This window comes from Aquila chrysaetos, chromosome 13 (assembly GCF_900496995.4).
Source record: "Aquila chrysaetos chrysaetos chromosome 13, bAquChr1.4, whole genome shotgun sequence".
Lineage (NCBI taxonomy): Eukaryota > Metazoa > Chordata > Aves > Accipitriformes > Accipitridae > Aquila > Aquila chrysaetos.
The window spans coordinates 36,381,023-36,392,568 of NC_044016.1; the positions used below are offsets into that span (position 1 = coordinate 36,381,023).

At 67.2% G+C, this 11,546-nt stretch overlaps 1 protein-coding gene across 3 annotated transcripts; it reads left to right on the plus strand.

Moving 5' to 3' along the window:
* The first annotated feature begins 1,340 nt into the window (after positions 1 to 1,340).
* LOC115350060 (G protein-coupled receptor kinase 5-like) lies at positions 1,341 to 11,448 on the plus strand. Of its 3 annotated transcripts, none has more exons than XM_030035204.2 (16): positions 1,341 to 1,510; positions 6,400 to 6,495; positions 6,624 to 6,736; positions 7,613 to 7,690; positions 7,916 to 8,016; positions 8,090 to 8,182; positions 8,277 to 8,340; positions 8,419 to 8,559; positions 8,640 to 8,830; positions 8,911 to 8,948; positions 9,113 to 9,202; positions 9,296 to 9,504; positions 9,597 to 9,734; positions 9,833 to 9,970; positions 10,105 to 10,189; positions 10,293 to 11,448. In XM_030035204.2, the coding sequence occupies exons 1-16, from the start codon at positions 1,402 to 1,404 to the stop codon at positions 10,913 to 10,915; spliced, it is 2,307 nt and encodes a 768-aa protein (XP_029891064.1). In that variant the 5' UTR covers positions 1,341 to 1,401; the 3' UTR covers positions 10,916 to 11,448. The 3 variants fall into 3 exon arrangements, with proteins under 3 accessions (XP_029891064.1, XP_029891066.1, XP_029891065.1); XM_030035206.1 differs by having other exon boundaries at positions 10,058 to 10,189; positions 10,293 to 10,521; XM_030035205.2 differs by having other exon boundaries at positions 1,396 to 1,510; positions 6,629 to 6,736.
* The last annotated feature ends 98 nt before the right edge of the window (positions 11,449 to 11,546 follow it).

Here is an 11,546-nt window from a genome sequence, read left to right on the forward strand (position 1 = left end):
TCACTCGGAGGAAAAGATAAGGATGTGGTGAGATCCCTCCCACTGGGATGGGGAGCAGGACCTGGGTACGCCCTGTATGCCAACAAGGGGTGCTGGCTCCCCCTGCCCAGCTCCCCCCAGCCAGGCTGTGGCTGCTCCCCTGCAGCTGAGCCCACTAATTAATTACCTACTGATGAAGAGCTGCTGCACCTGGGGCACTGGCAGCCCCTCTGCCTCGGCAGCATCTCCTTGCCTCAGTGTTCTGGAGGAGCTGGTGCGGCTGGAGCAGGTAGGAGAGTCCTTCGTGTCGAGCTTGTCCTGATGCTGTTCGGGGTGTTTGCTGACGGCAGCGGGTGGGAGACTTCTTGTGCCGCGGCGGTGGTAGTTAGCGGCAGCGGTTGGTTTTGGGTTGGCTTTGGGCAGCTGCCAGGCCGTGGGAGCCTCCTGCGTGCAGGAAGGGAAGAGCAAACCTCGGCGGCGAGCGGAGCGGGCTTTCCCTGCGAAACCTCTTTCAGTTCATTTCCCTGCAAAGTGAAACACTCTTTTGGGGAAGTGCCTGTGCTGCGGCAGGGGGGGGTCCCTACGAGTGCGTTTTCTCTTCCAAAGTGGCTCATTTCTTTGCAGGACAAGCCCTGCTCTGCTCGCCGGTGCATGCACCGACTACGAACAGGTCTGACTGCAGCCCTCCTGCAAAGCAAAGAGCCAACACAGACAGGGCTGGCCCCCCCCCTCCGCCGGCTGGGCAGCCCAGAAACGCGTTTCCCTGCACCCTGCGGTGTGGGCTTCTCGCTTTTGGGGAGAAAACGCATCTTCCCTGTTGGGTTTACTCGTGTAGGCTCCAGTGGGATATTGTGAGTTTGGTGGCAGAAAAGGCGTAAACAAGGAAATGCAATTTCTTGCCTTAAAAAAAAAAAAAAAAAAAAAAAAAAAAAAAAAAAAGGCTTTATGGAGATGGTGGTAGCTCCTGCAGCTGGAAAATCTCTGCTGGGAGGAAACGGCTTTTTTGGTTTCGTTGTTCTGCTGCCCCGCGGTGCGGGTGGGACGGGGCTCCCCTCCCTGTCGGTCTGGGGTCTCGTTTCTGGGGGCTGCAGGGTGCTGGGTGGGAGGAGGAGGAGGAGGAGGAGGAAGGCTGCTCTGCTGCAGCCTGCTGCTGGGGGTCCAGGGGTCGGTGCCGCCACCCCCATGGGGGGGGGGGGGGTGCAAGGAGCTGGTGCGTCCCGACCCCCAAATGGGGGGGGGAGCCCCAAAGCGGGGTGGGCGCTCCCGTGCGGCGGGGCGCGGCGCTGCCCCTTACATAAGCCCGTGACGCCAGGGGGCGGCCCGTGACGTCACGGCGGTGACGCACCCCCGGAGGCGGCCGGTTGCGGCGGGAGGCGGCCGGACCGCCCCGCGCCGCCGGGCCGGGGCAGCGCCGCGCCGGGCATGGTGTGCGGGCGGCGGGGCTGCTCCGCCGGCCCCCCCCCTCCCCAGCCCCGCGCTATGGAGCTGGAGAACATCGTGGCCAACACCGTCCTGCTGAAGGCCCGCGAAGGTACCGCGTCCCCCCGGTCCCCGTTCCCATCCCGGTCCCCGTTCCCATCCCGGTCCCCGTTCCCACGCTGCATCCCGGCTCCCCTCCCCACGCACCCTCTCTGCACCGCCACCTCCCAACGGGCACCCTCGGCTAGGGTCACCCCACGCACCCCCCCCCCCACCCTCCACAGGCACCCCGGGACCCCTCCGTCAGGGGTGGTGGGTGTCTGGGTGGGCTCATCGCGGTTGGCATCACCGAGCCCCCGGCAGGGGATGGCTGCCCCGGTGCTGTGGGACGCGTCCGTCCGTCCCACCCACCCTGCAGACCCAGGGACGCGGGGGCAGAGAATTTAAAAAGCGATTGAGGTGCCGTTTCCCCAAGCGTCGCGCGTGCCGAGACACCCCGGGTCGGCCGAGAGCCGCTCTTGTGCGTCCGTCCGTCTGTCCGCGCCAGCGGGACGTGTCTGGCGTGGACGGGGCTCGCGCGAGCAAAACTTTGCTGGTGCCAGGACGGCTCGGTGCAGGCCTGAGCGAAACGGGCGCTGCCAGGAAAAACACGGCCTTGCCGGTGCGCCGGCGGAGTCGGGGTGGTGCCGGCGCCGCCGCCCCGGTTTGAGCTCTGCCAGCAGCTGGGGTGAGGCCCCGGGGGGGCGAAAGGCTACGGGCGTCCGCTCCCCTGAAAAAGCGGGGCTTGGCACGGGCTCCCGGGGGAGCGCGGGCGCCTTTGTTTGCTTTTGGTTTCCTTTGGAAAGCCGGCGCCCTCGTCGCTAAACCTTTGTGACCGAAAAGCAAACGGCCCTCAGAGCCACCGGCGCAGGCGAGGCGGGGGACAGGGCGGCTTGGAGGTGATCCTATTTATTTTTTTTTTTTTTAAATCCTCGTCCTCCAAAGGTTTCCTTACCCCCATCACAGTTGCTTCCAGCAGCGCTGGAGACGCCACGGGGATGGCTCGTGTGCAGGGGCCGGAGAGGTGCCGGTGCCCTCGCCAAGGCGGGAGAGATTTGGCGACGGGAGCTCGGAGCAGCCGGCCAGGCGTTCGCGCCGATGCTCCTGGCTCGGGGCCGGCCCCTGCTCCTGTCCCATGGGATGCACGACGGCCGCCAGCGTGAGCTGGAGCCTTGCCCGAGCCGGAGCTGGAGAAGGGGGTTTTGGCCTCGGGAGCCGAGGGGAGCTTCTGCTGCCATGGGCACCAAACGGGTTAATGTCGGTGTGCGATGGCTGCCGGAAGCCGGGAAGCGGAGCGGGACGAGGGCTGGGTCCTGGCCGGGCAGCTGCTTCCCTCCCGGGCAGCGTGGGGAGGACCGGAGCCGCCTCAGCGGAAAGCTGAGACCCCACCGGCCGTGGCTGAGAGATCCCCACACTTGGGGGTCGTGGGCTGGCCTCGTGCTGGAAGCCGTGGGGGGCTCGGCGAGGTCCAGCCCCGGCACCCCGGAGCAGCCGTCGCTGCTGCCTGTGATTGCATTTGGCCAAATTCCTCCATCCTCGGGGTGTGCTGGGGGGGAGCTCGGCACCCCCGGTGCTTTTTTGGGGTGCCGGCAGCAGCGGTCTCGTACCGCAGGCGGCGTCAGACCCAGCGTTCGGACGCGGCGTGTGTGGGCGGGCTGGGCTGTGGGTTCGGGGTCTCCGTGGCTTGAGGGGCTCCCCAAGCTGCTGCCGCCCGCTGCGCCCCTCGGAAGGGCCTTGCTGTGCTGCAGGACCCCTCGCTTTGGCCTCGTGACCCTTCCTGCTGCAAACCCGGGGGCTTTGCCCCGCAAAAGGTGGTCGGGGGGGGGGCTTTTCCCCCCGCCCGGCCCCACGAGGGCTGCAGGGGTCTCTGGCCGGCCGGACTCCCTGGGCTTCGTGTTCCGCTCTCTGCTGGGGCCGCTGGAGCTTTTGAGGGAGGACTGATGTCCCCGAGGGCTCCTAAAGCTCAGGGAGCCGAAAGGGCTTGTCCGCCTGCGGAAGTTCCCCGGGATAAAAACCCAGGAGCATGCGGGCGCAGAGGAGATAACAGGCGGTGAGTAAGGCTTTATGGCTCACCGGGGCGGGGGCAACCGGGTCCACACCTCGCCGGGCATCGATGCCGTCTCACCGTGCACCGGCTGGCGATGGGGGACCTGGGGGGGACACGCTCCTGCCTGCCATGGGGTTTTCGCTGCCAGCAGCTGTGTTGGTGTAACGCACCTCCTCCCCGCGTGTGCCATGCCGTTTGGTACGTTGGCTCCTTTCCGCTGAGGAACGGTCTTATTTTGCTTTCAGCAGCTTTTCTGGTTGCCGCGGTCAGTTCGGTAGCATCCTCGCAGGATTTCCCTGCACGGTTCGCTGCGGGGGGAGCGGGGCTGAAGCGAGCGCTGATTTCTCATTTTCTCTTTCCTGCTGTGTCCCGCTGCCTGGCAGGTGACTGGCTCTCGTTTGTACAGGCAGGGAGCAGGCAGCGGTGGGATGCCCCAGCACGGCTGCTGGCTGCTCCCCTCATGTCCTCTTTCCTGGCTGCCCTGACCCTGCAGAAGATGCTGTAGGAGAAGGGCTGGACATCTCCGGGATGTCCCCACGGGTGCTCTGCTGTCCATCACCAAGGGGTCCATGCTGGCCAGGGGGGTGGCTGTGCCGGGGCCCCCCTGCCCTGCCTGCAGCCCCGTGCCAGGCCAGGAAGGGCTGCCAGCCCTTCGTGCGGCTCCGTCGCCTGCCGGGATCCTGCTCCACCCCGGGAAGCCGAGACGAGGGCAGGGTCGCTTCCGCAGGGGGGGCTGCGGGCGGCAGTGGGGGACGTGGGCTGGGGTGGTCCTGCCCCACGGCGCGCTGGGCTTGGGGCTCAGTGCCTGCACCTCCCCACGGGTGCCCTGCCCGGAGGGACGCGTGCCCTGCCTGCAGTGGAGATGGCAACCGTGTCTCCTTTTCTGGCCGGTGTGGAAAGCCACCTGGGCTGCCATGGCATGGGGGGGGCCCCACTTCACAGGTCCAGGGCCGTGGGGTGCAGCCTGATGCTCTGGGATGAGAAGGGGGACCTGAAACCCCCGGGGAGCAGCCGTGTGTGGCAGGAGCAGACTGAGCGCTCGCCGGGGCTGCCGCCTGCCCGGGGGGTTTGTGCTAGCTCAGCACAAGGATTGTATAGATTTTTTTTTTTTTCCTCCCTCTTTACTTTGAGGTCTTTGCGTCTCGCACAGGCTCCATCTCCATGTCCTGGTAGGACCCGTGTCTCGGCTTCCCTCGCTGCAGTGACCGGCTGGGGAGGGAACGGGATGGGTTTTGCTTTGCCTGAGCACACTACAGGTGGAGGAGCGGGTCCCATACCGAGCCCCGCTCCCCCTTTGCCCTCAGTGGGAGCCGGGGTGGCTCTGCTGCAGGTTGGTTTTGGTGCAGTTTCACCCAGGGATGCACTGGGGATATGATGCTCTTCCCCGCTCGCCCTGGCTGTGCCGTGCCTGGCACAGGGGGAACCAGACCAGGGAAGGAGGATGCTGCAGCAGGAGCCTGTGTGGACGCAAAACACTTCTGACTTGAACCTCCCCGTGTGCTCCGCTCCCCTCCTTCCCACCCGGTCCCCAGCCTTTCCCCGGTGGCACCATCCCAGCCCGCAGCGAGCTCTGGCAGAGCCCGGCCGAGAGCACGTCCCCGGGGCTCAGCCGGGGAAGATGCGTTGGGATGCGGGTGATGAACGTGAATTGATTTTTATTGTCTCAGCAAACAAGTTGAAATTTGGAAGGAGCGCCGTAAAACGTTGGGCGGTGCGGGGCGCCCAGGGCTGATACCTGCAGAGTCTGTGGAAGAGGCAGGGAGGGAACGGCGTGGGCAGCGTGCCGTCGAGCCCGGCCACGAAATTGCGGCCTCCGAGCATCCCCGTGAGGTCAGACGGCTCCTGGGGCGGGCGGAGGGTCCTTGCCTGGGCATCACCCCTTTGCCAGCCACCCGGGGGGCTCCAGCCTGGGCACCGCGGGGCGAGGGGAGCGGACGCTCCTCTTCCTCGGGCGCCGAGCGCTCGGGACCCCGTGCCGCCGGCGTCGGGGTGAGCGGGGTGCCCGGGGACCCGCGCCCTCTCGCCTCCGAGGCCGCTCCGCTGGCTGGCGCGGGGCAATTCCTGCCGGAGGAAGCGAGCCGACGACGGCGAGCCGACGACGGCAGGAAGCTCTGCCCGGCTGAAACGCCGGCCCCGCCGGAGCCCAGCACCGTGGCGTCCCGCGGGCTCGCCTCGGCGTCACCGGGGCCGGCGGCGGGCGGGCGGGCGGTGCTGGCCGGCCACCAGCTCGGAGCCGCGCTGATGTCAGGTCCCTGCAGGGATGACTTCACGCGCCAAGCATCCGCCCGTGAGCCCGGCAAGAGCGGCTGCTGCTACGGATGGGGTCATCCTTCTGCCCCCTCCTCGTCCCCGCAGGGTCCCCGTCCCAAAGGAGGCAGAGGCCGGGCTGCTGCAGCCCCCCGTGCAGGAGAAGGAGCTCGGCGGCGGGGAGATACGGAAACCAGATGTTTACGGGAGGGTGCGACGCGGGGCCGCAGCATTGTTCGGGGAGGAAGCCTGCGCCCGCCAGGCTCGGCCTCCCCTGGCGCCGGGCGATGCCAAGGGGGATCCCGTTCCTGCCCTGGAGCGGGGCTGGGGGCTGTGACCGGGTGGGGATCCCCCTTGGCTGTTTGGGGTGAGGGTCCCTTCGGGGGTCAGAGCCCTCTCCAGGGTTGAGGGTCTGTTTTCCCACGTGGCTTTAGAGTTGCCCAAAGCCCCAGTGCTGGCCGTGTGCGGGTACGTGCGTGAGCGATGGGGTTTGGGGACCAGCAATGGTGGGATGGGGGGAAACCCCAAACCGGGCGGCTCTGCAGGACTGGGCAGGGGCTCTGTCTCCCCATTCCCCCCCCCCCGTCGCTGGCCGGGCTGGGGCAGCGATGCCCATCCTCCCGGTGTGACCTCTTTTCCCTGTCATGTCCCCCCCCCCCCCGCTGCAGGAGGTGGTGGCAAGCGGAAAGGCAGGAGCAAGAAGTGGAGGGAGATCCTCCGGTTCCCGCACATCAGCCAGTGCGATGAGCTGCGAAAGGGCCTGGGTGAGCCGGGGAGGGCACCGGCAACCGGCTGACGGGTCCCAACACGGCACCGGCTGGCGGCACGGCAGGGCGCGCGGCCGCGGCACGTGCTCGGCACGGTGCGTGGCACATCCCGCCTTCCCTTGCAGAGCAGGACTACGGCAGCCTGTGCCAGAAGCAGCCCATCGGCCGCCTGCTCTTCAGGCAGTTCTGCGAGACGCGGCCGGAGCTCCTGCGCTGTATCCGCTTCCTCGACGCCGTGGTGAGGGTCCCCGTGGGATATGCCACCGTGCCGGCTCTGCTCGGGGACGGTGGTGACATGCAGAGGCGTTTTCCCGGGATGGGGCTGGTCGGGGTTTTGCCCAGTCCCGTGGCAGGTTTGCAGCGTGAGCCCCGGGGCAGTGTGGCTGGGGAGAGGTACCTGGGGGGGGGGCTGCGGGGAAGGCAGAGACCACCCCATCCCAGTGCGCTGGGGGTTTCTCTCTGGGTCGTGCCGGAGGAAGGGAGCTCTCTGTCCCAGCAAGCTCAGAAAGCTGCCGGAGAACCCATCCACGCCTGCTGCGAGGTTTACCCCGGTGCCGGGAGATTTCACATGCCGGCGGATGGGAAACAAGAGCCTCATAAAATGATCCGTGTTTCCCGTTACTGCACGGTTTGTGTCAGCAGCGGGTGCGTACCCTGCACTGCGGGGTTGGTTTTCCAGGGGGGCCGGGGGCCTCGGGGGGAGCAGCCGGAGCCTCCCCGGCGTGCAGAGACCTGACAGCTATGGGGGCTGCTAATGGGAAACACATGGCTGTAAAACGGCGCCTGCTCGTGCCGGCTCTTAGAGCTCTTGCAGGACATTTTCTTCCCCCTTTTGAATAAGTAGAGCTGCCTGGGCTGCAGCGGGCCTGGGTCTGGCAGCCTGCTCCCCTGCCCTGCTCCTCCACCTGCTGTGGGGAGCAGTGGGGGGACCCCCTAAGGCTGCCAGCACCGCCGTGAGCCCCCAGTACAGGCAGCTGCCTGTGGCATGGGTGCAGACAGCTCCCTCGCCCCACAGCCGGGGCAGGCGTACCTCATTTGGGGAGGCGGGGGGCACAGGGCAGAGCCATGCCCGGTGCCGCCGTCTGCAGCATCCTCCTCTCCCCGGGCATCCCAGGCGGACTACGAGCTCTCCCCGGATGAGAAGCGGAAGGAGATGGGGGAAGAGATCATCCGCCGGTTCCTCAAGCAGGAGGTGAGTCCCTGGGGGGCTTTTTCCACCCCAGACAGCCAGAGCAGGACGGGATGAGGATGGGATGGGAGCGGTGGCAGCGGCGGGGGAGTCCCTTGCTGGCAACGGAGCCACGTCCCCACTCTCCGGCCGTCCCGGTGGCACCCGTCGCCCAGCCGGGATCGCGGGTGGGATGCAGGAGCGATGCACCCTGGGGTGTGGGTGTGCATCCATTGCTCCCATCGGCAGTCCCCGGATTTCCTGCCCGAGGTCGGCCAGCCCCACGCCAGCCGGTGCCTGCAGGACCTGCAGAAGAGCCCCTGCAAGGATCTCTTCAGCAGCTGCCTGCGGTGAGTGCCCTGCCCGGGGATGGGCGTCTGGGGGGGCTGCGGGCAATGCCGACCATCCCCTCTCCCCCCACAGCCCCCTGCACGAGTACCTGAGCGGGGACCCCTTCGCCGACTACCGGGACAGCATGTATTTCGACCGGTTCCTGCAGTGGAAGTACCTGGAGAGGTGAGCGGGGAGGTCTGGGGGGTCCTGAGGGGTCTTGGGGGGGTGTCCGGGGGGGGCGGCAGGGGGCTGACGTGCCCGGGGCTGTGCGTTTCAGGCAGTCGGTCACCAAGGACACGTTTCGGCAGTACCGGATCCTGGGCAAGGGTGGTTTCGGAGAGGTATGGCCATGGCGGGAGGAGCGGGGGGTGATGGCGGGCTGGTGGGGGCTCACCCCACCGCTGTCCCCCCCCCCCCAGGTGTGCGCCTGCCAAGTGCGGGCCACGGGGAAGATGTACGCCTGCAAGAAGCTGGAGAAGAAGCGGATCAAGAAGCGGAAAGGGGAGGCGATGGCCCTGAACGAGAAGCAGATCCTGGAGAAAGTCAACAGCCGGTTCGTGGTGCGTGTCGCTCTCTCCTGGGGGGCCGAGGAGCCGGGGGGGGGCCGGGGCCGGTGCTGACGGCCGGGGTGGGCGCGCAGGTGAGCCTGGCGTACGCCTACGAGACGAAGGACGCGCTCTGCCTGGTGCTGACCATCATGAACGGCGGCGACCTCAAGTTCCACATCTACAACATGGGCAACCCCGGCTTTGAGGACGAGCGTGTGGTCTTCTACGCGGCGGAGATCTGCTGCGGGCTCCAGCACCTGCACCAGGAGGGCATCGTCTACCGGTGAGCGGGACGTAGGCATGGGGCCGGTGGGGCAGCTGGACAGGACCGCTCTGTGCTGAGCCATCCCTCTGTCCCCGCAGGGATCTGAAGCCGGAGAACATCCTCCTGGATGATGATGGTGAGGAGGGAGCTGCTGGGTTTGGCTCTGCCCATGCTCTTGGCTTTGGGGATGGGTCTCTGTGTGCCTCCTGGGAGGTCTCTGGCTGTGTTTTGGGGAGGACGTGCAGGCATGCGGGGTGGCCCTTCCCTGGGGTGCTGCCCTGAACCCCCTTCCTGCCCCAGGTCACATCAGGATCTCCGACCTGGGGCTGGCTATCAAGATCCCTGAGGGCGAGACCATCCGTGGCCGCGTGGGCACCGTCGGCTACATGGGTGAGCGTGGGGGCTGCGCCGGCTGGGCTGGCCCGGGGGTCCCCGTGCTGCGGCGTGCCTGGCCGCTGATGGGTTTGGGACCGTGTCTCGCAGCCCCGGAGGTGATCAACAACGAGCGCTACGCCTTCAGCCCCGACTGGTGGGGTCTGGGCTGCCTGGTGTACGAGATGATCGAGGGGCAGTCGCCCTTCCGTGCCCGCAAGGAGCGGGTGAAGCGGGAGGAGGTGGAGAAGCGGGTGCAGGAGGACCAGGAGCCGTACTCGGACAAATTCAGCGAGGATGCTCAGGCCATCTGCAAGCTGGTGAGCTGGGGACCCGGAGACCTGCTGGTCCCCACGGCGGGGGCTGGGGTGGGCTCCGTCCTCCCGCCGTGACCACCCGTCCCCCTCCCCAGCTCCTGGCCAAGGACCCCAAGCAGCGGCTGGGCTGCGGGACCGACGGGGCGGCCGAGGTGAAGCGGCATCCCTTCTTCAGGACCATCAACTTCAAGCGCCTGGAGGCCGGCATCATGACACCCTCCTTCGTGCCAGACGTAAGGGGCAGGGCAGGGGTGGGCACCCGCTGCAGGGGCGGGGGGGGGGGGGCGAGCCCCATTCCTCCCCCCCACTGACAGCTCTCCGGCTCCTGCAGCCCCGGGCGGTTTATTGCAAGGACGTGCTGGACATCGAGCAGTTCTCGACGGTGAAGGGCGTCAACCTGGACCAAACCGACAATGATTTCTACGCCAAGTTTGCCACCGGCAGCGTCTCCATCCCCTGGCAGAACGAGGTACCGGGGGTACGGGGCACGGGGGGGGGGTTCCACCCTGCTATGGGGCTGCCCGTGCCTGCCCCCACGGTGACCCGACCCCCCCAGATGATCGAGACCGAGTGCTTCAAGGACCTCAATGTGTTCGGACCCAGCGGGACCCGCTCCCCCGACCTGGACTGGAGGCAGCTGCCCGAGCCCCCCAAGCGCAGCCTTCTGCAGAGGCTTTTCCGACGCCACGTAAGAGACGGGGCGGCGGGTATTTTTGGACGGGGGTTGCCCTGGGGTCTCCCCGAAACCCCCCTGGCTCACTGCTTGCCGTCTGTCTGTCTGTCCCTCGCAGCCAGCCGACTACACCATCGGCACCGCCATCCACCCCTCCTACCCGGCCGCTGTGAACTCGCACCCTCCCGCGGCCAACTCCGCCTGCCGAGCCACGGCACCGGCACCGTCCTGACCCCTCTTGCCATCCCGGGGGAGCCACCGGGGCCAGGCAGCCCCCAGCCTCCCCCCCAGCCCCTCTCAGGGTTATCTCGGACCAGCGCTGGGGCCGGGATCTCCGGGGATGCTCGTAGAGGCGAGGCGGGATGCTGGCGCAGATGGATGCGGGCACGGGCAGGGGGTGACGGAGGGGCAACGGGGCAGGAGCAGAATCTGCCCGACCCCAACCCTGGCAGCTTCCCGGCCCCCTTTCCCCCAGCCCTGCAGCGCATCCAGCCTGTTCTTGGGGGCTCCCGCTGCAGGACCAGCCCCCCCCCCAGCCACTGCCAGGGGAAGGGGCCAGAGCAGGGACCTATTTTTGCTGCGTTTGAGCCCGTTATCTTATCGCTGGCTCAGTGCCTGACTTCTGCGGGCACGGGGGGGCTGCGAGTTTATCTGTGCTCTCCAAATAGAAACAAAGGCAGCCTTGGAGTGGGGGGGGGACGCTCCCGGCTCCCCCCGGCCACGCTGCAGCAGGAGGGATAGGGTCGCCCTGACAGAGCCCCCCCCCTCTTTGGGGGAAACACAGCCTCCCCCCTCCTCCTCTGGCTATCGCAATGTGTAAAACGGGCTCAGAGAAGGGATTTTTCTCGAACGTGGCTGAACTGGGGGTGGGCACGGGGTGGGGGGCTCCTTCTGTCCTCACGGGACAGCTCAGGGCAGCCTCGGGGTGCCCCAGCCTTGCCCAGGGCTGGTGGGGTGCACGAGGGCACAGCACCCACGGGGCTGGGTGTGCAAGGGGCAGCGAGCACGTGCGGGCGTGCGAGGGGCAGGCGGTGCACGCGGGGTGGAGCGTGCAAGGGACAGCGCGTGTGGACGTGCGAGGTGGGCTGGGGGGGCTGCGCTGCGGGCGAGTGGGTGCTGCGGGCGCCCGGGCTTCCCCGGCTTTTGGGTCCCGGTGAATCTCTGCCTCCGGCACCTTTGGTTTACATTCGATCCGGTTTTGTACATTTGTAAACAGTTGTAAATATTTGTACGTTGAGCGCCTGGATGTACATTTTTAAGCAAAAAGCTGCAAACGGAGCCGTGTGGTGACTTTGCGTGGGGGGTGTTTTATGGGGGTCGGGGACCCAGCGGGGGCTTTCTCAGCCGTTTTGCCTCCCTCGGCGTTTTCTCC

What these genes read in the sequence shown, in the direction of transcription:
- LOC115350060 (XM_030035204.2), top strand. Translation starts at nt 1,402, where the DNA reads ATGGTGTGCGGGCGGCGGGGCTGCTCCGCCGGCCCCCCCCCTCCCCAG. An exon ending in CCTGCTGAAGGCCCGCGAAG is followed by an intron (nt 1,511 to 6,399) that starts GTACCGCGTCCC and finishes CCCCCGCTGCAG; the next exon opens with GAGGTGGTGGCAAGCGGAAA. An exon ending in CATCCTCCTGGATGATGATG is followed by an intron (nt 8,949 to 9,112) that starts GTGAGGAGGGAG and finishes TTCCTGCCCCAG; the next exon opens with GTCACATCAGGATCTCCGAC.